The 27709-nt window shown below is 36.7% G+C and overlaps 2 protein-coding genes across 5 annotated transcripts; both read right to left on the bottom strand.

The window, feature by feature from the left end:
* Positions 1 to 829: 829 nt before the first annotated feature.
* On the bottom strand, positions 830 to 20677 carry LOC133316252 (phosphoglucomutase, chloroplastic). Of its 2 annotated transcripts, none has more exons than XM_061517980.1 (22): positions 20173 to 20677; positions 20006 to 20071; positions 19641 to 19685; positions 19465 to 19557; positions 19311 to 19363; positions 19039 to 19090; positions 18862 to 18930; positions 18459 to 18527; positions 6651 to 6773; positions 6489 to 6541; positions 5608 to 5686; positions 5456 to 5520; positions 5307 to 5374; positions 2943 to 3061; positions 2780 to 2854; positions 2545 to 2660; positions 2037 to 2178; positions 1815 to 1900; positions 1690 to 1732; positions 1485 to 1562; positions 1275 to 1380; positions 830 to 1187 (listed from the first exon to the last, which is right to left on the bottom strand). In XM_061517980.1, the coding sequence occupies exons 1-22, from the start codon at positions 20389 to 20391 to the stop codon at positions 1120 to 1122; spliced, it is 1887 nt and encodes a 628-aa protein (XP_061373964.1). In that variant the 5' UTR covers positions 20392 to 20677; the 3' UTR covers positions 830 to 1119. The 2 variants fall into 2 exon arrangements, with proteins under 2 accessions (XP_061373964.1, XP_061373963.1); XM_061517979.1 differs by having other exon boundaries at positions 1690 to 1736; positions 1819 to 1900; positions 20173 to 20675.
* An 853-nt stretch (positions 20678 to 21530) lies between these two features.
* On the bottom strand, positions 21531 to 27145 carry LOC133316253 (O-fucosyltransferase 1). 3 transcript variants are annotated; one of them, XM_061517981.1, is made up of 9 exons: positions 26980 to 27145; positions 26733 to 26895; positions 26524 to 26602; positions 26322 to 26392; positions 26018 to 26106; positions 25008 to 25131; positions 24637 to 24920; positions 22747 to 22876; positions 21531 to 22588 (listed from the first exon to the last, which is right to left on the bottom strand). In XM_061517981.1, exons 1-9 carry the CDS (start codon positions 26985 to 26987, stop codon positions 21986 to 21988), a joined length of 1551 nt encoding a protein of 516 aa, XP_061373965.1. In that variant the 5' UTR covers positions 26988 to 27145; the 3' UTR covers positions 21531 to 21985. The 3 variants fall into 3 exon arrangements, with proteins under 3 accessions (XP_061373965.1, XP_061373966.1, XP_061373967.1); XM_061517982.1 differs by having other exon boundaries at positions 21531 to 22585; XM_061517983.1 differs by lacking the exon at positions 26980 to 27145 and having other exon boundaries at positions 26508 to 26602; positions 26733 to 26870.
* Positions 27146 to 27709: the final 564 nt, after the last annotated feature.

Here is a 27709-nt window from a genome sequence, read left to right as displayed (position 1 = left end):
ATTTTAATAATAATTATTTCTCGAATAAAAAAATATTTCTCCTGTACCAAATACTCGGTCAATTCCCACATAAGCATATGGAAAGCTGACCAGATCATGAGATGAAAGATGATCAAAAGGATTGCTAGTTACGTGGGCAAGTACCTATTGTTAACTCGATCTTGCACCGATTGCCACCACACCACATCATGTCTTTCAATGACATAACCATGACAGTATATGCGGTCATTGTAATCCCTATGAGCCTACACCAAAGTCAAGTTACATGATGATGATGATGATAGGTTGCTGTCATTCATTGTCTTCAAATGATATACCAAGACGAAACAACTGAACAAAATTCAAAATAGTCCAAATAGTATGACCAGCGTATCAAAGTGAATAGTATTATCACTTATCATTATCCTTAATTATTAGTCAAAATATATTTTATAATATACTTATTATATAATTTAATATAAATTTAATTAAAGCAGTTAAACTAGTAACCTACCAATTAAACCAACAATCTAATAAACCAATATATATCTTCACCGAGTCAAGTTTTAAAATACTGATTTATTCATAAACCTGTGGTCCAGAAATATACAATCTTTTTTTTTTTTTTTTTTTCATTTGCTGAGATGAACTAGTTGAAATTTAGCGGTTTATCATAATCACATGCTAGACTGAGAACATAGTAAATTCATCACCAAGAATACAACCCATTTAATAGTTGTTGACAAAAAGAAAATATCGAGTATATACGTCAACTATATTACAGAAGTTTAGAACATAACTCAAATTGAAATTCTGCTTTAGATGTAACTCCAGTTTCTGAATCTAGAAATTGGGCAAAACTATGAAAGATTATATTGTTATTATTGTAACAATTATTATTATTATTATTTTGTTACACAATAGTGATACTTCATTTTTTGCTCATTAATATAAAAGACCATAATATTTTACAGAGGGGCCTGTTGCTCCAAAATGCTTGAATAACCAAAACTGAAGCTGACAAATGGATCGAACTCGAGCTCTAACAAGGATAGGCGTGACAAACAAACAACCTGCGTATGCACTCAACTTATACACCTTGATATATGACAACTTGATAAGTGATTGTGGAATTGTACATTATGTGATGACTGTAGGCTTCTCCCTCCCTGTGAAGTCTTTGAGCTTTGACACGGATAATGCTAAATCTGCACAATAATAAGAGCAATCAATAGCATAGAAAATAAACAAATCAGTTTATACTAATATACTTTGTCTTGGTAAATGAAAATAACCTATTAATGGTTTTAAGGCAATCTGGGCATCAACATCATGTTTAGAGACATCTGGTTCAAACTGTTCAATGTACACTCTAACAGTTGCACCTGCAGAACCCGTTCCCTGGGAAAGAAAACATGACAATCACGTTATGTTTAATTTTACATTAATTTCCAAGATGGAGTCAACTTCTTTGGTGGAGAAACAAATAGATGGATGCCACGTACTGATAAACGATATATAATCCTTGAACCATCTGTAAAAACAAACCGAACACCTTGTTTTGATACTACACTTCCATCTACCTGCAAATTTAAATCAGATTAGAACCAATTACAAATGCAAGGAAAATTTGAATTATTATTGCTTGACCTTGAATTCAAAAATAAAAAATGAACATGATAAAAAATATACACAACGTAAAAAACTTACAGGATCAGTGTACGTAAAATCATCCGCAAACTGAAGGACATAACTTCCTGTAGAAGAATACTTTCCACACTTCAAATATATTCAAGAGAGGATCATCAAGATTAAAAGAAAGTGCTTGTATCAACTTACCATACTTATCACCAGGCTTGCTCTTAGACACACACTCTCGTAGGTATGCTATCATCTTATTGGCACCTTCCGATTCACATTCCTATTATATAAGGACTTAGATTTTAATGAAACATCACACTTAACCTAGTTCATGGTATTGAAAAATTCCAAAACTAAAAACTGAAGTGCCAAGAATATATTACACATGAAACTTCAATTGCAGCAATAATATCTACCTCGTAGTCATATCTAGAAAAAAAATTTCTTCCGTATGTTGCCCAGTGCTCCTTCACAACATCAGATACAGAGATCAATTTCTCCCCTGGCTTCTTGTCCTTGTTGCGTTGTGCAATAATAGAAAGCCAAGCTAGGACAGCCCTGTAATTCGGAAGACACTTACATAAGACAGACAATTAACAATAGGACAAAACTTGGATAAATTTCCTTAAGTGCTTCTGATGCTGTTTCTTTAATAAAAATATATCGTGTATTATTGTTTAGCTACCTTATCTTCCATTCTAAGGTTGTCCTAATCGAGGTATGAAACATAATACACATTTAAGGAATTTTAACTGAGTTTGGCCTAAACCATAATATGAGGATATACAGATGTTACTGTTCGCCAGTGTCAACATTGTATTTCAGAATTCTAATAACAACTTCAAGATACACCAAAGTAGCCAGCCATAAAAAATAGAATTGAGTAAATTATTTGTAAATGAAGAAAACATGGGGAATATTTACCAGATGCCGTCCTTCTCACGAATGTGGTCAGAACCTGTTCCAAAACTCTCTTCCCCGCAAATTGACAAATTCCCAGCATCCATAAGATTCCCAAAAAATTTCCAACCAGTGGGGACCTGAATCCAAGGTCCATCTTTTGTTATTTGAGAACTATGTCTATTATATGAAGCGTACTTCATCTAGAATATTTTAAGAAGATAAAAACTGCAAAAGAAATAATAATAATTATACATGCCTCAAAGAAAGGGAGGTTCAACTTTTCAGCAACACGATCCAGAGCACCGCTTGTGGGCATTGATCGAGCAAGACCCTGCAATTAAAATACAGAATAGTGACTAGTGACACTCCTGTTTTACAATGATGGATGCCTAATAATAATTTGTGCATAAAATTTCTACCTTAACACTGTTCTTGAAGTACGGAATCGCTTCTTTTGCATTGGCTGCAATAACTGCTACAGAGTCTGAAGGAGTTACAAAGAAACTTTTTCCTAAAATCATATTTCTATCACCATCACCTGAACAAAGATTGAAATACATAAACATCATTAAATAAACACACAAAAAGGTAGACAAAACATTGTTGGACAAACATACATCAACCACATCTTCTGCAATAATATGTTTAAAAATGGTGCTGTAACCATGTAATACGGATGCAGAGTTTCAAGATTACAGAGATAGATTGTACCATGTCTACAAATACAACATAAACGTTCAATTTCAATTGTTTGTTTGGGAAACAATAGCCAGAGAAAAAAAAACTGGAAGAAACAAATTTAAATGAATGTAGACAAGATACATTCATCAAGACATTGCTTATTTTCATTCCTTCCACTTACTTTTTCCAAAACAAAAGCTAGATTTAGGTCATAAATTTCGGTATCAGTATATCAGACTGTCAGAAATATAATTGAATATCTTTTATGGCTTTGAATTCTTAGAAATATTAGAAGGTCAAATAGCTATATTACTTTTTTCAATTTATTTTGGTTTCTTTTTAGAGCACTCTTTTGGTCATATAAACATCAAATCGTAAGACCTAGCTAAAGCTATGATCAATTTCTTATTTTATTGGGTACTAATAAGTTACTTGTATCATTTGATTTTTTATCATGAATAATTGAGAACCTAACCTTAACAAATGTTTTTCCTATAATATGTTAAGCAAGCTGATCAGATATAAACTTCACATGGAATGTGGAGAGGACTTAAGCAAGGTTGCAAAGAGAGGATCGGACTTTCCCAAACTACAATCTATAATCATTGAGTAATCTAGTATCACTAAACTGATTAAGTGTAATTCTAATAAATGCTTTTGTTCAATCATTTGACAATCCCCTTTCAATCATTTGTTCATTCATTTGACCACGAGAGGATCAAACATATAAAGGTGGATTATGTCATCCGAGAGATGATCCAGTTAGAATGCACTGCTACTAGTTTTAGATAAATTACGCAGCAAATTGTTATCTTCTAGGCTATGTTATGCAATCAAACCCTTGCTGGTCATGCAAGGGGCACTAGGTGTGAAGCCTAGGTAAACTTTTATATTTTTCTTCTCAATCTCTACTCTGCTTTATTTGGTTTTCAACCCTAATGAGATTTAATTTCTTTGGCAGACAGAATTAAGCATACTTTTTCAAAACCCTCACCAACTTATAAGATTTCCTGAAAAGCCATTGAACCTGAAATTACAAATTTGCAGGCACTGTTCACAACACCCAATCAGGCCACCAATGTGACACTCAAAATCCACCCAAGAAAACACTTTGGTAGCAGGATTTTTTTTGTCTTCCCGAGATTCCTTGATTGGGTAAATAAGAATGCATCGTTTGGTACAGGATTTTTAAAATTTTCCCGGGAATCTGATTTTCCCGGGATTTTCTTTTGTGCGTAAATGTTTTTGAAAAAACCATCCAGGAATACCATCCAGAAAGTGGTATTTTAAGATTTTTATGACAAGGGAAAATTTAATACAACTAAACACAGTATCAACAAAATTAACTCAATATTTCCGGGAATATGTTAGTCTACCAAACAACTTTTTGTTAACATTTCCAGAAAACTCATTTTCTCATCATTTTCCTGAAAATCATGATTCTCAGATAAAAAAAAATTTCTCTTGTACCAAATGCCCCCTAAAGAAAACCTATTAAACCCGAAGCATTCCAGTATCCTTTATCGTATTGCCCGTACCAAGTTGATACAAATACCAATTGAGAAGACTATTTAACAAAATTATAAAAACTATCATGAACCAAAGACAGAAGCAGAATGTGGACATGAATCGAAGACAGAGTAAAAATACAAAGCACAGAGCATCTTTATACGGATAAGAACTGGACATGGAATGAAATAATTGAATAACTACGTTAGGAAAGGGTAAAGGGATGGCATCAACTTTGAATTTCATGAATAACAAAGCACAGCAAAAAAATGCCAAAGTGAATTGAAGCAACTAAGGCAACATCTACAAGTAGTGACCATTAATAAACCAGTGCAACAGGCAAGATATATTTGACTGGAACATCTGTAAACAAATAATTTAAATTAATTTTTTTTATCATATTAAGAGATTAAATTATTTCCTGTGTGATGTTAATCATAAAATTCAAGTACAGTAATAAACTAAAAATATACAGATGCATGTGAAACTGTGTTAGCAAACTAAGCATCAGCTCAAGGGATATAATTATATAATAAAAACATGTAACTAAAATCTTAAACCAAAGGACTGGCTGCTGCTTTGATCTCACATACCATCACTGGCAGCTCCAAAATCAGGTCCATTTTCAGCATACATAATGTTGACAAGATCCTTCGCATATCTGTTCAAATAAACATCACCATCAAAATTATTTTTCTCATGGATGAAAACAAAATGTTAACAAATAAAGCACTAAACTCACGTTAGATTTGGATCAGGATGACCATGTCCAAAATCTTCCAAAGGAATTCCATTTGAAAGTGAATCCTACATTGCATACTTAACATCTAAAATCAACAACTTCATATAAATTTTTATTCACTCCCTAAGAGAGTTTAAAAGGGAGGACCATACCAGACTAGCTCCAAGTTTATCAACGAAGATGGGTTTTGCATAAGCACCAGTAACTGCATGCATGGCATCAAATACGAACCTAATATAAAAAATAACAAAAAGAAATACAATAAATATCAAGACTACGAAATTTTCAGACTGTAAACACGATAACCAGCTATGCCCACGAGTCGATAAGCCCACTCTGTTCAGAAAAATAATAAATTATATATGTATCAAGCCATATGCACTGTAAGGACAAAAAAGGCCAAAACTAATTTAAAAAAATGGAATATGAAATACCAAGAATGCTAATAACACACTCTTTTCAATACTTTTGCACTATTGAGTGAAATTTCATGCTGGCCCAGTATAGGATTTCACCCAACTACAAAGAGTGTTGAAAAGATAGTGATACTACTTGCTAGCATTTCTCTATGAAATATATAGAGAAGGGGGAAAAAAGCATATATATTCTTTTAACGAGTTCATATTTAAAGACAATATCTCTATATTTCTTAATTCTAATGCTAGCCACTCGAGGATTCTTTTAGGGTCACGTAGAAGTAGCACAGAAAATTAGATATTGTCAAATGGGGGATCTCAAATTGTCATTGTTGAGAGAGCAGGATATTAGAGAGAACCATTTTGGAGAATGTGACTGTCACTGTAAAAAGATTATATAGTACAAGAGTGTGGCTGTAGTACTAAGTAAACAATATGGAAAAAACTAAAATTTCTGTAGTGACTTTGCCCTCTAAGACCAACACCTGCTAAGCAAAATAAATGAAAACCAAGAGACCAGAACAAAAAAGGACACTAAAAAGGGAACAAGATCCAAAGCAACATGCGATCCCATAAAATCAAAATTTGCAATATTCAGAGAACAAAATACATTGTACCTAAAATCCGGCAGTGAAAGAAGACCTTTGATTAGTTGAAAATCAAATACTGTCTGCACAAAAGATAACAATAAATAAAATAAAATAGAAAACAAAACACTGAGATCCAGTTCACATGAATTGTTCTATCAGATTATAATGATGCAAACAGATGATTTTCACCTCCAATAGCTCCAGATAGTCAGAAACTGGGTCTATTACTTCCACACTGAAGCTTCCATACTTTGTAACCCCAACATTTGATAAGTCAACATCAGGAATGTCAGCTATCTTTATCTCAGATATCTGTGTCAATGCAAAACATTTAAACCCAATATATAATATGAACTTGATCATGGGTAAGAAAAGAGGTCATAATCCTTTAGGAGATAGTATTCCTGATAATATCAACATCCAGATCATATTTTTTTCAAGCCTAGTTTAAATTGTATATTCACTCCCAAAGGAGAAAAGATAGCCCATTTCAGTGGCTTATTAGAGCAATTTCACATATGAACAAAGAAGTCAAGTCTCAGCATTGTAACTGTTAGAGTAGTTATTAGAATAGTTCAGTGTATATAATAGAATAGTTCTTGTGGGCTTAGCCCATTAGGTCTTTTAGTCTCTTTAAATAAAAAGCTTTTGTACATTGTAACACACAATTATTCAATATACCATTATTCCATTATTCAATCTTAAGTTGGTACCAGAGCTGGTTGTTTTGGGGACCCTTGCTTCCGCTAAAACCCTAAGCCCACTGCTTAGGTATTCTCTTCTACTTTGCCGTGCATTCTTCCGGCAAGTCTTCCTCTACGCCATGCGTCCCTCCGGCTTGTTTCTGCAACTATTCGTGCAGTACTGTTCATCTCGTCCGTACGTTTACTATTCATCGCGTCCCATACGATCTCGGATCACCGCGTCCGTACAATCACTATTCATCGTGCCCCCGTACGGTACTGTTCACGTCCGTACAGTCATTGTTCACGTCGCCGCAGACACTGTCCAAATTGCCGGAGTTACTGTTCATCGCCAGAAACATGTGTTCCTTCTTGTTCGGCTATCCGATTGATCCGATTTGCTTTGTTCTGCAAGTTTTTATTGCGTTCGTAATGGCAGAATCATCCCCTGCTCCTGATTCATCTTCTGTTGTTTATTCCATTGCTCTTGTTTCCCATACTGGCTCTCGTGGGAACAGTGGATGTAGTCGAAGACCTCGTTGTAGTTATTGTCAACAATTTGGTCATTATGAGGAGTGTTGTTACACGAAGTATCCTCACCTGCGACCTTCTTATGCTGCAAATATAGTTAAGTCAGATACTCCTTCATCTGGTTTAGTCTCTCTCTCTCCTGCAGACTATGCAGCACTTCATACTTTTCTCAGGAAGACTTCTCCTCAGTCTCGGTCTTCTGCTCCAGATACTAGTAATCTTATTGCTTGTGTTTCTCATTCTACATCACTTGGCCCTGGGATATTTGACTCAGGTGCTACCGATCATCTCTGTGGTAATAAAGAACTATTTATGTCTCTTACTTATTCTGATCATTTACCTTCTTTCACCCTTGCTGATGAAACTAAAGCCCCAGCTCGTGGGATTGGACAAGTTCGTCCGACCTCTAGCTTGACCTTGACATCTGTCTTTTACATCCCTAGCATCCCTTATAACTTAATTTATGTTAGTAAATTGGTCTACTCCCTCACTTGCACCATTACTTTCTCTAACCATTCTGTTTCTGTGCAGGATCCGAGTACAAGGAAGACAATTGGAGAGGGTCGTGAGTCATGGGGGCTTTATTATCTGGTTGTACCTCGTCCTACAGTGGCATGCTCTCTCACAGAATCTCCACAACTTATCCACAGTTTCCGCGGTCATCCAAGTCTTTCAAAATTGCAAAAGATGGTCCCTCTTTTATCTGGTATTCAATCTTTAAATTGTCTGTTGTGTCAGCAAGGGAAGCACACACGCTCCTCCTTTGTCAGTCGAGTCAATAAACAAGCTGATGCTCATTTCTCTCTTATTCATTCAGATATTTGGGGTCTAAGTCATACTTTGTCTGTTTTAGGTTTTCGGTATTTTGTTACTTTTATTGATGATTATTCTCGTTGTACCTGGGTTTATCTAATGAAAAATCGTTCTGAGTTATTCTCCATTTATAAAAAGTCCTCTGCTGAGGTTCATACTCAATTTGGTGTATCTATTTGTATTTTACGTAGTGATAATGCTAAGGAATATGTTTTTTTTTACTTTTCTAATTTCTTGGCTACACAAGGTACTTTACACCAGACCATTTGTCCTCACACCCCACAACAAAATCGGGTGGCCGAACGTAAAAACAGACATCTCATTGAAATTGCACGTACTCTTCTTATTCACATGAAGGTTCCTCTTCACTTCTGGGCGGATGCTGTACTAGTATCTTGTTTTCTCATCAATCGCATGTCTTCCTCTGTGTTTAACAATGACATTCCCTATAACCTATTGTTTCCAGATGCTCCTCTTTATCCTCTATCTCCACATGTTTTTGGTTGTACCAGTTTTGTTCATGATCTCCAAAGCCATTAAGTGTATTTTTCTTGGTTGTGCTCGTCTTCAAAAGGGTTATCGTTTTTCATTCTCCTGATCTTAAGCGTTATATTGTTTCCGCTGATGTCATTTTTCTAGATCAACAACCCTTTCATTCTAACCCATCTCAGTTGTCACAGGTTGATCAGGTTCTTCCCGTTCCCTTTCTTGACTTGTCTTTACCAGCTACAGGTGACTCTTTTCCAGAGAAAAGTGCCTTCATCCCTAAGGATCGTCCTTTTCTTACCTATCAGCATCGTCAAAAAGTGCCTCCTACGGACTTGACCCTAGGTGACTCATCGCCTTCTCCTGTCACCTCTTCCCCTCCAGCTCCTACACCAGAGGCTCTTCCCATTGCCCAAAGAAAAGGTAAACGTACTACTCGTAACCCTTATCCTCTTTATACCTTTTTAAGCTATGACCGTCTTTCTATTCCTCATTTCACCTTTGTTTCTAATCTTTCTTCTGTTTCTATTCCTAAGACCACAGGTGAAGCACTTTCTCATCCAGGATGGCGCCGAGCGATGCTTGATGAGATGACTGCTCTTCATTCCAATGGCACTTGGGATCTTGTTCATGTTCCTCCGGGGAAGTCTATTGTTGGTTGGCGGTGGGTCTTTAATGTCAAGGTTGGGCCTGATGGCCATGTTGATCGTCTCATGGCGCGTTTAGTCGCCAAGGGTTTTACTTAGATTTTTGGTCTTGACTATAGTGACACGTTCTCTCCTGTTGCTAAGATGGCGTTTGTCCGCATGTTTCTTGCCCTCGCTGTTATTCGTCACTGGCCACTCCTTCAACTAGACATTAAAAATGCTTTTCTTCATGGTGATTTACAAGAAGAGTTTTACACGGAGCAACCACCTGGGTTTGTTGCTCAGGGGGAGTCTAGGAAGGTATGCAGACTTCGTAAGTCCTTATATCGCCTCAAGCAGTCTCCTCGGGCATGCATCAGCAGTTTCAGTTCTGTCGTTCAAGCTTTTGGCTTAATCTGCAGTAAGGTCGATCATTCTGTGTTTTATAGGTTCACATCTCCTGACAAGTGCATATATTTGTTAGTCTATGTTGATGAAATTATTCTCACTGGAAGTGATCAAGCTGGGATTCACCAGTTAAAACAGTATTTGTTCAGTCAATTTCAAACGAAGGATCTTGGTAAGCTTCGTTATTTCTTAGGGGTTGAAGTGGCACAGTCTAGACAGGGAATTTCTATCTGTCAAAGGAAATATTCCTTGGATATCCTAGAGGAGACTGGTACGTTGGGATGTAAGCCGGTTGATACACCCATGGATCCTACTATCAAATTACTACCTGGACAGGGAGAGCCATTATCTGATCCTGGACGATATCGAAGGTTGATTGGTAAGCTTAATTATCTCACTGTGACTAGGCCGGACATTTCTTTTTCTGTTAATGTGGCTAGTCAGTTCCTTGACCCTCCTTGTGATTCTCAGTGGGATGCTGCTATGAGGATCCTCCGGTACATCAAAGGAGCACCAGGGAAAGGCTTATTATATTTAGATCAGGGAAATACAAAAATTTATGGTTATTCAGATGCCGATTGGGCAGTATCACCCTCGGATAGGCGCTCTACTTCAGGCTATTGTGTCTTCTTTGGAGGAAACCTGATTTCTTGGAAAAGTAAGAAACAAACTGTTGTTGCCCGCTCTAGTGCAAAGGCTGAGTATCGTGCAATGGGAGTTGCTACCTTTGAACTAATCTGGTTAAAGCAGTTAATTCAGGAGCTCCATCTTTGTGAACAGAAACAGCCAATGACACTCATTTGTGACAATCAAGCTGTACTACATATATCATCTAATCCTATATTTCATGAGAGAACAAAATATATAGAGATCGATTGTCATTTCATTCGAGAAAAGATTCAGTCACGAGAAATCAAAACGGCATTTGTCATCTCCAATTATCAACTCGCGGATGTCTTCACTAAAGCTCTTAGAGGTCCTCGGGCTGAATACATTTGTGGCAAGCTGGGTGCTTACAATATGTACGCACCAGCTTGAGGGGGAGTGTTACAGTAGTTGTTAGAATAGTTCAGTGTATATAATAGAATAGTCCCACATCTTGTGGGCTTAACCATTAGGTCTTTTAGTCTCTTTAAATAAAGAGCTCTTGTACATTGTAACACACAATTATTCAATATACCATTATTCCATTATTCAATCTCAAGTGTAACATTTGATGGAGAAAACAAGGATATATATATATATATATATATATATATATATATATCAAGTCTTGTATGACTTATTATCACTTCCTAATCGGGGGATCCCATAAAAATGACCCAGTGCAAGACAAACCTACTGGCAAAGCTGTTGTTTAAAAGAATTGAATAAATCATATTTTACAAGTCTGCAAGACCAGAACATATGCAAAAGAAAATTAGTAAGTCTTATAACCTATCTAACCTAATCAGATGATCAGTTCAAAATTGTATGAATAAAACTGCTTGTTTTAGTTCTTCCTTTTTCACTGGGATCTGATACTACGTCGTTGCTCAAAACCTTAGAGGATCGACTTTATTGCATTAGTGGATTCCTAACTTTTCTATCTGATAGAGAAGTATAAAATCATTAACGTAGTCTCACCTAACATCTTAAGCTTTTAGATTGAATTGGTTCTTTACATAGTATCAAAGCCTCGGTGTCACGAGTTCGATCCTCACCACCCCCATTTAATTAATAATTAAATAAGTCTTGTGGAGTTTCTTAATACAGGTAGGTGGGCTTGTGCATTGTCCACCCTTCAAGCTCAGTGGGCTCTCAGGTGAGGAAGTGTGTTAAAGAAGTATAAAACTATTAATGTATCCTTACCTAACAGCTTAAGCTTTTTGGTTGAATTGATTCTTTACACTATCATCGTGTAAGTAAACTTTTCTCGTGATAAAAGAATTTATTGAAACAGAAGTACATAAGTTGAGTATTAGTTGTACAGGTTCAGTTTTAACACACAGATAAAATGAACATTGACTCCCAGACCCAATTCCGAGCAGTAACTTTATCAGAATTCCAGATAAATTTTAGAAAGAAGTTTTGAAATGAATAATTCTTTTATCCAATTATCATGATGGCAATGCTTCATATTAGAAGTTATAGTTTGCTAGAATATTCAAGTGGTTAACTGTTGTAAATAATAATGATTTAGTTATTATTTAGTTTTTATTTAGTCATTTATTGTTGTATTGGGCCAAGCCCATTAGGTTAAAAGTAGGTCAAATATTCTCTATAAATAGAGAACCCTTTGTACAGATTATTTACAATTCTAATATATATCAGAATACCCTTTTTCAAGTTGGTATCAGAGCTCTCGATCTTGAGGGCTCTGCTTCCGCGCCTACGAAACCTTTTTTTTGTTTCCCATCTCTCGCTGCCATCAGCCGCCACCGGAAAAATTTTCCGGGGACCTCTTGGACCGAGAGATCACTGTTTCTCTTTGTTTTTTTCTCATATTCCTCAATAACAAGACCCAAACTGAACCGTTCAACGTCACCTCCAAACAGAAAGCGTTTTTCACTAACGAAGAACACTGTTCATCGCGATTGATCTTCTTTCTGGCGGCCATTCAACTCCGATCAGCCCCAGATAGGTTCGCAACCCTTGGACGACCTTCGCCTGAAAAGCCCAGCCCGATCGGACGTCAGACGCGCCTCCACGCGCCGCTCCTTTCCCTGCGCGTGAATCCCACGCGCCGCCAGCTTCACCGGCGCGTGACAGCGCGTGACGGTTGCTATTGGCTGCGGACCGGTGCAGTCTTGATCGACTCTCCAAGCTCGTTCTGGAGCTGTGCTCACCTCTTTGATCGGACGTCATTTGGTAATTTTTTCGTGATTTTTTTGGCTTCTTGGTACTATTCCTTGAGTTGTTTTGCAGTATGGCCGCTTCCGACGGTGATTCAACTCTAAACTTATCTGAAAAAAATTCTACCCCATCTGTGGTGACCCCTCTTGGTCACAACGATCTTCCAAGCCTACATCAGAGTTATCGATTTGACGGATCAAATTATTTGTCGTGGTCTCAGTTCATTCGTACTACCATCAAGAGTCGCAATAAGATTGCTCATCTTGATGGCCCTGCTCCTGCTGCCACGGATCCCGATTTTGCTGTTTGGGATAATGAGGATTCTCTTATCATGACTTGGTTGTGGAATTCGATGACTCCTGAAGTGGGTCGTCATTGTATGTTCCTGTCTTCTGCTATAGAGATTTGGGAAACTGTCCGCTCCACTTATTCCTTGAAACACGATATGGCTGCGCGCTATGAATTGCGCAATAAAATATTCACTACAAAACAAGATTCTTTATCCGTGACTAAGTACTATGGCACCTTGAAGGAGTTATGGACTGAACTTGATCAATTTCAGAGTTTGAAGATGAAATGTATTGCAGATGGTACTGCTTTAGCCAAGGAGGTGGAAAATGAGCGTATTTTTGATTTTCTTGTTGGTTTGAATTCCGAGTATGATCCTATTCGGGTTCAGATACTTGGCAAAGAAACTTTTCCATCCCTTTCTGCTGTTTTCAATACTGTTCGGGGAGAGGAGAATCGTCGGGGTGTTATGATGAACCCTGATAAATCTGTCATGTTATCATCAAAAGATGGTGCTGCTTCTAAACCCACTGATGGGTCTGCTATGATTTCAACAAAAAAGGATGGTTCTACTTACAGGAGTTCCTTTCCAAAATATTCTGATGGAGCATCTTCTAGACCTAAGAAAGATGATCGCTGGTGTTCTTATTGTAAAAGAACAGGTCATATCAAGGATCTATGCTATCGCCTCCATGGAAAACAAACTGTCTTAGAAAATATGGCAAGGATGCGTGGTCAAGCGCATTTTACTTCTTCTGATATAGCTCCTACACCTAATGAGACCCAACCTGCATTTCGTCCAGATGAGTTGGAACGACTTCGGACCATACTTGATTCTCTGAGTAAGCCATCTGGTACTAGTGATTTGGCTATGACTGGTATGAGCTCCAAAATTTCTTCTTTTCTTACTTCATGTATTGATTTTAAACATTCTTGGGTTGTTGATTCTGGTGCTACTGATCATATGGCTTGTTGTGCTGACCCCTTTGTTTCTTATAACCCTACCATTGGCACTCATACGATAGTCGTAGCTGATGGCTCCCATACATCAGTTGCGGGTTCTGGTAACATAAAATTACAGTCTTCCTTACATCTCAAAGATGTTCTTCATGTCCCTAAACTTTCTACTAATCTTCTTTCTATTCATAAAATCACAAAAGATTTAAATTGCACTGTAACCTTCTTTCCTACTCACTGTGTTTTTCAGGATCTCGCCACAGGGAAGACGATTGGGGGTGCTAAAGAGCAAGGTGGGCTGTACTATCTGGTTCACAATCTCCTGCAACTCATGTTAAGGATCACATCTTACTGTCACATGGCCAGTCAACTGTTGATTCTCTGATTTGGCTTCATCATAAGCGCTTGGGACATCCTCCATTTAGTTTACTCAAGTCTTTATTTCCGTCTTTGTTTTTGTCTAAGTCAGTTGAGTCTTTTCATTGTGATGTTTGTGAGTTTGCTAAGCATCATCGTGTGTCTTTCCGTTCTAGTATTACTAAAAGTGTTGAACCTTTTGATCTTATTCATTCTGATGTTTGGGGTCCTTCTAAGGTCCCTCATTCTTCTGGAAATAAATAGTTTGTTTCTTTTATTGATGATTGCACTCGTGTAACTTGGGTTTACTTAATGCATGAAAAGTCTGAGGTACCACAACTGTTCTTTCAATTTTATAAAATGATTGAGACTCAATTTTGTAAAAAAATCAAAAGACTAAGGACAGATAATGATACTGAATATGTCAATCACTCTTTTTCCCAATTTATACAAAATCAAGGTATGATTCATGAACTTACTTGTGTAGACACCCCTCAACAAAATGGGGTTGCTGAAAGGAAAAATCGTCACCTTCTTGAAGTTGCTCGTGCCTTATTATTTCAAACACATGTACCCAAATGCTATTGGGGAGATGCCATTCTTACTGCAGCGTTCTTGATCAATCGTCTACCCACTCGGGTTCTCGATCATGTAAGTCCTATTCACTCCATGACTTCTTTTTTTCCTTCTGTTCCAACTTTGCAAAGTCTTCCTCCTCGAGTGTTTGGGTGTGTTGTCTTTGTTCATATTCATAAACAGCATCGCAGTAAGTTGAATCCTAGGGCTCTTAAATGTGTCTTCCTTGGATATGCTCCTGATAAGAAGGGCTACAAGTGCTATCACCCTGGAAGTCGGAGATTTTTTGTTTCTATGGATGTTACATTTCAGGAATCTGAGTCCTTTTTCCAAGGTCCTCATCTTCAGGGGGAGAATAATTCACCAGAAGACTCATCACCTTCCTTCTTTGAAACTTCAGTGTCTACTCCTTCACCTGTGTCAGTGTCTCTTCCTCTTGTTCCTGTTCCTAATGTGTCTATGTCTGATCCTCCTGTGACTGATCCTCCTATGACTGATACATCAAGTACACAAGAGATACGGAAGATTGTAACACCTGAATTGGTATATCAAAGAAGGAAACAGCCCACATTGCCTCAACAGCAACCTCAATCGTCTGAACCACTGGTAAGTCCTGAATCTCATATTTCTGATCATGATACTTCTGATGACTTACCCATTACTACTGCTTCTGATGATTTACCCATTGCTTTAAGAAAAGAAAAAAGATCTTGTTCCAAGAAATCTTGTTCTTCCTGTCCCTCTTGTACTCAATACCCTATCTCCCATTTTGTTTCCTCTGCTAATCTTTCTGTGCAGCACAAAAGCTTTGTTTCAGCACTAGATTCTACTTCAATCCCAAAATCAGTACATGAAGCTTTGAAAGATGGGAATTGGGCTCAAGCCATGCAAGAGGAGATGAATGCGTTGGAGAAAAATAAAATATGGGAGGTTATTGATAGACCCAACGGAAAGAAAGCAGTAGGGTGCAGATGGGTTTATGCCCTAAAATATAATTCTGATGGCACTCTTGAGAGATACAAGGCTCGATTAGTCGCCAAAGGTTACACTCAAACCTATGGCATTGATTATGAAGAAACCTTTGCTCCAGTTGCAAAGATGAATACAGTGAGAATCTTGTTGTCCCTTGCTGCCCATTACAATTGGGATATAAATCAATTTGATGTGAAAAATGCTTTCCTCAATGGTGAGTTAGAAGAAGAAGTCTACATGGAAATCCCGCCTGGTTTTGATTCTGTGAAGGGGGAAAATAAAGTTTGTCGATTAAAAAAGGCCTTGTATGGATTGAAGCAGTCACCTCGTGCTTGGTTTGGAAGGTTTACTAAGGTTATGATGACCTTAGGATATAGACAGAGTCAAGGAGATCACACTCTTTTCTTCAAGCACTCCCAAAATGGGAAACTTACTGTGCTCCTTGTATATGTTGATGATATTATTATCACAGGTGATGATTTTGTGGAGAGACAGATTCTGCAGACACGGCTTGCCTCTGAGTTCGAAGTCAAAGACCTTGGGAAACTGAGATATTTCCTAGGGATAGAAGTAGCTCATTCAAGCAAAGGAATTTTTATCAGCCAGAGGAAATATGTTCTTGATCTTCTCAAAGAAGCAGGAAAGCTCGGGTGTAAACCCTCTAATACTCCTATTGAGCAGAATCACAAGATGGGCTATGAAGAAGAGAGTCCTCCAGTTGATAAAGGACAATATCAACGGCTAGTTGGGAAATTGATATATCTGGCCCATACTAGACCAGACCTAGCTTATGTTGTTAGTGTTGTCAATCAGTTTATGCACGATCCAAAGGAAAAACACATGCAGGCAGTAGAGAGAATTCTTCAGTATCTTAAAGGTACTCCTGGTAAAGGATTGTTATTCCGACGTGATGGCAATCTATCTTTAGAAGTCTACACAGATGCTGATTATGCTGGATCCGTGATTGACCGTCGTTCTACCATTGGTTATTGCATGTTTCTTTGCGGTAAATTGGTGACATGGAGAAGTAAGAAACAAGATGTAGTTGCCAGATCAAGTGCAGAAGCTGAATTTCGAGCTATGGCTCAAGGCATTTGTGAGTTACTGTGGCTGAAAATTGTACTTGATGATCTCAAAATAAAATGTGAGGGACCTATGAAGCTGCTATGTGATAATAAGTCCGCTATTTGTATAGCTCATAATCCAGTTCAACATGATCGGACTAAACATATTGAGGTCGACCGCCATTTCATCAAAGAGAAACTTGATAGCGGGTTAATTACCACTCCATACATTCCCACTGGGCGTCAATTAGCTGATCTATTAACAAAGGGGCTTCCTTCAGACAGATTTCAAGAACTTACTAGCAAGCTGGGAATGATAAATATCTATCTCTCAGCTTGAGGGGGAGTGTTGTAAATAATAAAGATTTAGTTATTATTTAGTTTTTATTTAGTCATTTATTGTTGTATTGGGCCAAGCTCATTAGGTTAAAAGTAGGTCAAATATTCTCTATAAATAGAGAACCCTTTGTACAGATTATTTACAATTCTAAAATATATCAGAATACCCTTTTTCAAGTGTAACCATTAGGAGCATGTTATACATTGAGATACTCATAGAACCGATCATCTGCAACATGTCACTCATTAATGTTCAAGTGTAGTATCATGCTGTAATCATTTTATAGATTTCATATATCACTGCGTCAACCAATTTAATTGCTACTTCTATTGAGCAAAAAAAAAAAAAAAGAGAGCGAGAGAGACAGAGAGAAAGAAAGAAACAAAATAGACTTTTAGTACATAACAGATTTTGCAAAAAGTGTACAACAACATTGTCATACTCTTTTTCCCAAGCTCATGCCACAGGGTGTAAAAGATAAATCATCATGAATTGATATGTTAAAAATAAGTAAAGTGATTTTTAGACATCTAAACAGTGAAACTGACTTAGGGATATGTGGAAATACATGTTTCGCAAATCATACAACAACACATAAAGTTTTATATTACCAGTCGCTTTGCATTGTACTAGATTTTGGCAAGAAGGACCCACTTCAGTCTCGTGAAAAAAAGTACAAGCTGGAGTAAAAGCTTTATGTTAAACTAATGGTCCAAAGATAAGGGGTAAGATTTTAGATGCATATGCAGCATTATTCATTTAGCAATGTTCCAAGAAAATGGTAAAAACGCACTACGAAATTAATTCTACAATAACGTATAGATTATATGAGAAGAAAGTTAGTAATGGTACTCTATGGTAAGGTCAAGATTACATGAGATTTTTCATCCTCCAACAAGACAAAAAAACTACTAAAAACCACTCCTCGTTAAAACCCGACTAGCGAGTGTGAGGTGGAGCAATCCTCCAACAAGACAACACAGGACATTAATATCAAACATTTCAAAGAACAGAATTTAGTGTAGGAATAATAAGGCATGCTTTAATAATGGGACACTTACTGATTGGGTGTTTCCATAAATCTTGTCGGTAATGGATTCTGGTGCAGGTTGTCCACTACTGTAGTTAAACTGGAGTCAACATCAAAGGCATTTATCAGAAACACTGACAGATTTGCACACAACATAAAGTATAAGACATTGGCTACATACATTCTGCAGAAAAAACGTTTTGGCAAAGCTTTATTTATTATTTGTATGGGATAGAAAATAACCAAATCCCCTAGGGTAATATTCACAAAAAAAACCAAGTAACCTATGAATCAAAGGATTTTCAAGGTATCAACCAATGTCCTCACGAAAGTTTAAACAGTAGCAACTTCAGAAGCACCATCTATCAGCATTAGTCAATGCACAGTTGATCTATGACCATTTAATTGATGAGAAATAGAAACTATAAAGTTACCTTAATACCCCAATCATACTCAGGGCCACCAGGATTATGGCTTGCACTCATAATAAATCCACCATTTGCCTGTAGAAGTTTAAGGAAATGAGAAGAAAAGAGCAAGTGAGCTGAAAAGGCCATGCTATCCCTATGTGCTAAAATACTGTAGGAGAAAAAGGAGTTTGACAAGCTTGCCTTCCTCTTCCTTATGACAGCAGAAACAGCTGGTGTTGACAATATACCTTCCCTGCATTTGAAAAGAAAAACTACACTCAATTTCTATTAAGAAGACTATAGTGCTAATACCACCCCACAAGTGATTTTGCATTAAACCATAGCCCATGCACTAGTCCAACAAAGATGTCTTATCCTAATGATGCCATTCACTAGTAGCTCTTGATTTAAATAATTCCTCCCATTCGTAACACGAAAATTAATTGGAAAAATCAAGTGATTAAGATGCTTACTTTCCAACCAGAATTTGTCCAACACCATTCCCAGCAGCAATTTTAATTATTATCTGCAATGCACAAAAACAGCAGCACAAATCAGAAACAAAGTAATTTTCTTAACACGAGATTCAAATCTGATAGCTATAGAGACACATTCAAAAAGCACAACCTGCGCAGCTTCCCGGTTGAAGTATCGACCATCACCTCCCAACACCAACAAACCATTCTTATAATCCTCTGGAGGCAATGAATTAAACAGTGCCTACACATGCACTCAATTTTCATTTAAATGTAAAGCAAAATGTATAAATCATGTAATCAAATATTGCACGGAATTCTACAAACCTGGATCCAATTTCCGAGGTAATTCTCTTGCATAAACACTTTCACCTACAAAACAAGTTTGGATATAATTATAAGGAAATACCAATGCGTGCTAGTCGGAGTGGCAAAGAGCTTTGTCCCCTTTAAGCAAGGTCCCAAGTTTGAGTCTTGTGAATGGAAAAAACATGTGTTAGGGAGAGAGAGAGAGAGAGAGAGAGAGAGACAAAGGGGGAAGAAGGACTTCAAAGAAGGGGCTAATTTATCACTTTGGTCCAAATCAAACATGAAACTCTATACAAAGTTATTATAAATTTCATTGCTTTTTATTTACACAGAAAAAAAAGTAAATCAAACCCCACAAATCAACTAACAGAACAATCAGGTACCTTCTTTCGAAGCCCGCTGGTACCAGTTTTTTGTCCTTCTATGGGTTTGGTTGGAATCGAGTTAATCTTCGAAACAAAACAAAATGAAAAAAAAAAAAAAAAAAGGTGTTAAAACTAGAGAGCACTAAAAGAAACAAAACAACAAAGAAAGTGTGAAGAGAGAAAACCTTAATGCCTTCAGGTTCGGCAATGGTTGTGGGAGGAGATGAGGATGACGAAGTGGCCCTGATAATTGGACTATAGCGGATTCCGAAAGGCAACTTTTGAACTTTGAATGAAGAATGACATGGGAAGTACGAGGAAGGTTGGATTGAAGGTGAGACAATGGAGTTTTGGGGCTTAAATGCAGAAAGGATGAAGTTGTCAAGCCTGGTGGAGAAAGCCATTGATGGGTTTTCTCAGAATTGCTCTCACTCTCTCACTCTCTACGATAAAGAGATAGAAGACACTGACACTGACACTGTGTGATGACTGAAGTGATGAGGTAGTGATGACCAGTGGCAGTGACTCTCTCTGTCTATAATGGAATCCGTGGAAACACATACATAGGTGCCACATGCAAGTAGAAGTAGGACACTTATCTTGAGTTTCAAACTCTGCTGCAACTAGGGACGCTTATCTTTAATTTCAAAACTAAGACACGACTAGGGACACTTATCTTGAGTCATGTGACTGTGAAGTGCTTTTTTCTCCCTTTTTCAAACTTTCGCATGATCTTTTTTTCGTATAAGGTTAACGTCGGAGGTTTGGAGAAGCAACGGTTGAGAATTAAGATCCCTTCTTGATTCTTGTAAAGTGGAAAATAGTTTCATTGACTCTCTTTTTTTATTGTTATTTATCTCTTTCAAAGAATTTAAAATGATGTTTATCAAATCGCAATTCAAATAATGATTATTAAATTAATTTTTGAATCGTGAGTTTTCATGAATTTTTTTTATTGGCATTTGGCATTGCTTTCAAGGAATTGAAATGATGTTTATCAAATCGCAATTCAAATACTGATATATTAAATTAAATTTTGAATCGTAAGCTTTTTTTATTGTTATTGCTTTCAAAGAATTAACATTCTACTTTATTAATATATGTATTTTTTTTAAAAGAAATACATATATTAATAACTTAAAACATATTGGTATTTATGGCAGTCAAAGCTGAAAGTTACCTCGGTTTACCACAAAGAATTTTGCATGTTCAATTCACCAACCTTTTGGTAGTTTACCTAGGTGGATATGACAATGTGCTTTCCTTCGTCTTTATTCAAAAACATTCGTGAAGAAAGAAAAAGAAGCCCATTTTACCAAAATTTAAGGTAATGTCATTAATGCGAATTTCTCTGCATCCAAAAGCATGAAGTCCAAAGTGCACTTTTTAAACTGCATTTAACAAGTCCTGCTGATTGTCTTAGTTGTCCTGCTTCTGTGATTTGGTCGAATAAAACCCATCGAGGGCCTGACAGTAGATTTTGTAACATGGTATTTTGATGAAAATCTCAACATTTGGATAATATTTTTATCAAAAAGTGGCATTTTAGTCTTTATCCCTAATGAACAAAGGCCATTTTATCCCCGACCAAAATAAATTAAATAAATAAAACAAAGCATAAATTTAACACATCTGTTAATTTTCAGCATTCCAAATTTCTAACATAAATCTGCCAGAGTTTTCATCCTTTCCCAAGTAACTAGAAGTGCCTATCTCATACATCCTTTCCCAAGTAACTTTCGTATAACTCAAGTCACATCGCCAGCTCTCTATCCAATCCATGCGATCCTCTTCTATTGTCTACACGAAACTGAAGGCAAATAGAACGCCTTGAATTTAACTATATTATTCCCTCAGTAGACAAAATAGTTTGAGACAAAAAGACGATCCCCTGAAACTCTGGATCTAGTAATTGGAGCTCATTCCTTTTCAATTTGGACCACAGCAGTTCATTACTGCGGAGTAAAAGAACCATTAGCCCAAAGCCACAAGTAACTCTTATCTTTCTGCTGACGATATTGTAGAATTTGTGTCTGTTGCTTCTTTCTCTAATTCGTTGTTCAGAGTATTTAAAATATCATTTGGTGGACATTTGTCTGCAGGGTTCCTTGCAGATGTTTGGCAGAAGCATTCAGGCCAAGAATTAGTATAGAAAGACTCTGGAGACACACGCTTATGAGGCTCACCAAAATTTGTTTTAAGCATGACTTTCCTAATAGCTTCCTCAAAACCAGTCATCCGCCCATTCTCCCTATCAATGAAGATAGGGGCAAGAGCTTTCCTATCAGGTCTGATTGTAGTCCGGAAACCATAATAAAGGCGATGTCCAAGGAGGTTATTTGCAAAGTTGCTTGGGCCATCATATGTTGGCATGAAAATGTCAGAAAGAAGACAGACCATGTAGTCCACAGCAGAACCTGCCAATCCCCTAGTGTTCTCGACAAGCTCTTCAGAGTGTTCCACAGAAGTATGATTCTCGAGTCGGGGGAACAAACTTCGAAATGGCATCATAAATCGATCCCCACCAAACAATTCACCAGCTGCTAGGTATATCCTGGTAGAATTGTCAAAACCCAATGCACGCAAAATAAGACCAACCTGCTATGAGAAACACATCAATGCACATCCAATTGAAACATTGGTATCATAATCTTCAACAAATTTGAAATTTGTAATCACCAGCATGCATGTAAAGGTTAGTCCATTACCAGACCCTGAGAAACAAATTAAAAAACAATCACAGCATAACTAATTTTTACCTCCTCAGGAGTCAATGGGCATTTTCCAATGGCCCTTCTTTCATTATAGACAAGTCTTTTAGGGGCAAAATTTTCTTCTCGATATTTCTTCAATATCTTTTGCTCCTCAGGAGTAAATATATCAAAACATCTACAATCACATTCATATTGAACATGAGAAATTTAGAAAAATAAGCATTGCCATGTTTTTAAAAAAAGAAAAAAGAAAAAAAAAAGATATTTTTATCTACCAATAAAACAGATTCTACTCTTGGATCAGCACTTGTAGTACATGCCCATACAAAATTTTTCAAACACTCAAGATATAACAGGAAGATATCCCTGGTGCGTATCTTAGAATTTAATAAACTACCCAAATTATTAATTATGCAGCACAGTAAAAGTTACATCAGGAAGAGCATTCAGTTTCTTGAACAAATAGATGCGATGCACCACACATCATCAACTGCAACAGACTTAAAACCTTCCAGCTGAAGTTTGTTTTTAAAGCCCATGTCAATCCATTAGATCACATGTATATCAAAATCAAGAAAGTGATCCAATAGGAGCTATATTTTTTAGGCTGGGCAGTGTTTTAGTTGAAATAGGGTGATGAGTATTGCCTTTGGGATGATGAATCAGGTCAATCCTTCCACAAAACTTAATCTAGGTTCTTTTATGCGCTCTTTTCCTTCTCGCTCAATATTCTGAACTAATTCTTCTTCAAGCTTTGCTCTCTAATCATTGGTCTCTCACCATTGAAGCATGAAAATCTCAGTTCTTCTAGTGCTTGTTGAAGCTTTAAGGTCCTCAATCTTTTGTTTTGATTCTGCTCAAGCTCTGTTCTCAGCTAAAGCAACTACTGCACTCCGTTTTAACTCCTGTTATTTCTGATTTTATTTTATTATTTCTCTAATAGTATCATCTGTTGTGGGAACTGGTGGGTCTGCTGATATGAAAAGGAAAAAAAGCTGGTGGAAAAAAAAGTGATGGGAGATGGTAGCATTACTATGAAGTTAATGAAAACACTAGAACAATAAAGTGAAAATATTGTCAGAAAGTACTCAGCGGGTGCTAATCGTTTAAAACATCACTTAGCTGGTACTAGAAAAATGTAGAGCCCTGTTTGGCGTGACAGAAGAGGTTAAGAAGAAAATATTGGATATTGTTTCAAACAGTGGAAAACACACAAAAAAATAAAAGGAATAATTAATACCGTGATCCTGTAGAGATACGAGAAAACACCAAAATGCAAAAGGTTTCTCTTCAATCTATTATTTAAAAAAACACAAACACACACACCCTGGTGATTTTATAATTTTCAGCACCAAGTTATGCCATTTTCACCTGGGAACCTATATTAATCGAAATCAATAGAAAGACTTTGCTGTAGGTAGCTATTAGAGACCTTTAGAAACAATAAAAAGGAATAAATATAGGTCCCTTCAATCTATGATTTAAAACAAAAAATCACCCCGGTGATTTTATAATTTTCAGCACCCAGTCCACCATTAACCACGTTTTATGAGGCTGCAATGGTAAATATAAATATATATATATATATATATATATATATATAATTTGTCACATAATAAATATGCCATTTTCACCTGGGATCCAACATTAATTGAAATCAATAGAAAGACTTTGGAGTAGATATTATAGACCTTTAGAAACAATAAAAGGAATCAATATAGGTCCCCATATGGATTGAAAATCCCACACTTTTGATCTATGCTTTCTGACAAAACTTGGCATGAACATTCATTGCATTACATTAAATCAAAAGGAAAATATCCATTTAACCCTTGATAGTGTAGGACATAAAATACTAACAAAGCAATGTCTATAACTCAATTGATGTGAACAAATATGCAAACACAATTGTCCAATGCAACCCAGATAACTTACCCAGCAAATGCCAACATATCCATCTCAAACCGAAGATGTATAGACATGAAGGGACCTTTTGCACGTAGCTTATCCACTATTGATTGACTTAGCTTCATGATATGTGGCTTGAATCTTAAAGCATGATAATTAACTCTACACCTCAACCTTTGGTACTCAGGATTGTCAATTTCTTCGGCTAATCGATGTGAAAAGGGAGTAAGATAGATGGCACCATGTTCCTTCATTTTCTTGAGAGCATCATTAGTATACCAACTTATAGGAGCATCTCTAGGGGGTCGAAGCTGTGTCAAAATAACATATGAACTTATTATCCAGGAAATTGAAATAGTTTCAAACTACTCATCAATTACCAAATTATTGTAGTCTACCTGAAATGCCTTTATTTTCTTCTTTTTGCCGTTTTTTTTATTTTCTGGAATGCTTTCAACAATCTTTACATCATACCTCAGTGTATTAATGAAGTGCTCAACATCATAGATTCCATGGAAACCACTGCATGTTAATAAAAAAAAAGAAGTCATAGGACCTATTGTGTAGTGTGACGCTGGTTCATGACAAATTAACAAGCCATTAAACCAGCATCTACACTATCATAGAAAGGGGATTCCCCATTTGGTGTCTTCCTACTTTTCCAAAAAGTCCAATATATATTGTGAAAGCCCACCACTTACAACTACTCCTAGTTTTAAGGTACTTCTTAAAAAAAAAATTAGATATATAAGGCAGCTTAAAGCTAGTATGTAGATTTGAAAAAGCAAATTGTCATACCATAAAATTGAATTTTCTCTTTATGCAAGTATCACGGGTGCCCCTTCTCTTAAATCAGAATAAGATTTTAACTACCAAAATACAAACAATTAAATTTAAGAAATTTAGTCTGAAATTTAAGTGAACCAAGCTTTACGTGGATTTTGGATGCTAAAACTAGATGCAATTCATTTCTATGCTTCTATCAAAGAAGTATAAAGGGATTTAATAAACATCCAACTTAATAATCCATCGGATAAATGAGCAAGCATTTAATGCTAGTTTATAGAAAAGTACAAGATTATTAAACCTTGGCTAACAGCATGAAAAGGTATATACCTAAGGAAATGCACATACACAAAAAAGGGAGAAAAACAATGGCAACCACATCAATTCGTTTCAAAGAAAAATGGACTGAAGCAGTTCTTAACTTCTAATAAGATGAGGAAAAAGGGAATTACTTTAGCAAATAGCAATTGTTCTCGCTGATAATTAATAATCACATGCAAATTGAACAACCAACCACTTTTTTTTCTTCTTCCCAATAAAAAAAAAAAATCCAAATCCAGAATTTGAAGAATCGATGCAGTGACTCAGAAGTCAGTTAAGAATTAAATTTAAAGACAGTTACCTGTCATCATGCCAAAAGGAGTTTGCATCCAACTCAGGTAGCACTAGTGTAGCATTCATGATTCGTGCAGCAAGAACAGCATTAGAGATCTACAGCATTGAAATGCAAATGTATCAACATATACAGAATAGCACCATAAATATAGGAAGCCCCATCCTAATAACAGCACTAACTTCATTCAGCTTTATGAGAAGACATAATGCAAATACTTTACAGTCTGAGTGAATGCGCTAAACCAAAAAACAGAAAATAAAAACCCCTCTAATCATGCTACAGTTTACAGTGAGAGGGAAAAGGTACAAACTGCACTGCGCTGCTGATTTAGACCACCATTACATCGAACACGCAAATAGCCATTGCTTTCGATCGGAGGAGCTGCCAAAAACACATCAATCAACATCAAATTTCAGCATACAGCATTAGAAAGTAATAGAACATCTGTATTCATATTCAAATGAAAATTCTTGGATCAGAAATAGTATGTAACTACAAGAACAGATAGATACGGGGCCAATGAGTTCGGGGAGCGGATGATGGCCGCCAACCACCGGAATCAGCATTGCTCCAAAGTTCTTCTAAACGAATCTGTTTAACCACATGAAATGCAGATATCATATCACAAAAATGTGCAAGAAGATTCCGAACTGAAATTGCTTCGATTTGCTAACATTGATTTCAGCAACCACCGAATCTGAACTAAACAATTAGAACGAACCTCGGTGCGATAATTGGATTGAACATTTGCAGTTCCTGTTGACGAGTAGAACAAGGAGAGCGTGCAGATCAAGAGCACCACAGCAGCAATCGACAACTTCACAATCATCCCCTTGAATCCTGACCCTCCTCCGTGCCTACCATGCGGCCTATGAAATCCAGCTCTGCAACCAACAACATAGTAAACATTGGAAAATCGAAATCGAAATTAAAACCAAAATCAAGCTCAAATCGTTATCGTCCCCTACCTTCTCATGGTTAAGATTCAATAGCTCTGTTCTACTTCTACGGATCCACCACTTCAAGATTACACTTAAGTGATGAAGTAGGGAACAGTGATTGCGGCCAAAAGTAAGGGAAATGAACGCCGTTCCGGCGATCTGCGACTTGGCGGTCGACGGTGGAGAAGTGGCGGTGAACGGCACTGGAAGAAAGGAAGTGAAGCCAAGTAATAAGAAATAAAAATAGAAAATGGCTTGGACCAAGGGATTTGAGACAGATTGTGGGCTTCTGGTTGGGCTTAGAGAATGGGCTACGGAGATTAAATAAAGGGGACTATTGGGTTAAAATTTTGGGCTTCAACTAGGTCATGGGGCAAAGTGCAAAAAAGGATAGAATTTGACGAAAAGGATATGATTGGACCCCTAGGGTGTTTGGATATATGTTTGAATATCACCGGAGAAGGAAAGAGAATTGTATTATAAAATGTAAAAAGAAGAAGAAGAAGAATAAAAGGTTAAGCAATTATTATTTTCAATCTTTGGAAAAAGAGAGGAGATTAACATGTTAAGCAATGATTATTTTTATCTTTGTGTTTAAATCTTTTTAAAAATTTAAAGAACTTAGTGAAGAGTAAAACATGCAAATATTGTAGACTGTGATGTAAGGATTGTCGTCAGAGTCGGTTCGAATTAGTGTTTTGGTTTTTAAAACAAAAAAAATCAAAAATTGTAATTATTTTTTTTATTTTTAGAATCA

Source organism: Gastrolobium bilobum, unplaced genomic scaffold (assembly GCF_033153095.1).
Source record: "Gastrolobium bilobum isolate Gb01-03AN ecotype WA unplaced genomic scaffold, APGP_CSIRO_Gbil_v1 utg7242, whole genome shotgun sequence".
NCBI lineage: Eukaryota > Viridiplantae > Streptophyta > Magnoliopsida > Fabales > Fabaceae > Gastrolobium > Gastrolobium bilobum.
Note: the sequence above shows the minus strand (reverse complement) of the source record. Positions and strands in the feature narration are given on the sequence as shown.

Bases quoted from the DNA above. Each gene is read 5' to 3' on its own strand.
- LOC133316252 (XM_061517980.1), bottom strand. From the start codon at position 20,391: ATGGCTTTCTCCACCAGGCTTGACAACTTCATCCTTTCTGCATTTAAG. The intron at 19,558-19,640 runs GTTTGTAGAATT...GTGCATGTGTAG, and splicing joins ACCTCGGAAATTGGATCCAG to GCACTGTTTAATTCATTGCC. The intron at 2,855-2,942 runs GTAGAAATTTTA...TTTTAATTGCAG, and splicing joins ACTTCAAGAACAGTGTTAAG to GGTCTTGCTCGATCAATGCC.
- LOC133316253 (XM_061517981.1), bottom strand. The intron at 22,877-24,636 runs GTAAGTTATCTG...ATGTGATTGTAG, and splicing joins GATATGTTGGCATTTGCTGG to ATGTTTTGATATATTTACTC. The intron at 22,589-22,746 runs GTAAAAATTAGT...TGTTTCTCATAG, and splicing joins GCCCATTGACTCCTGAGGAG to CAGGTTGGTCTTATTTTGCG.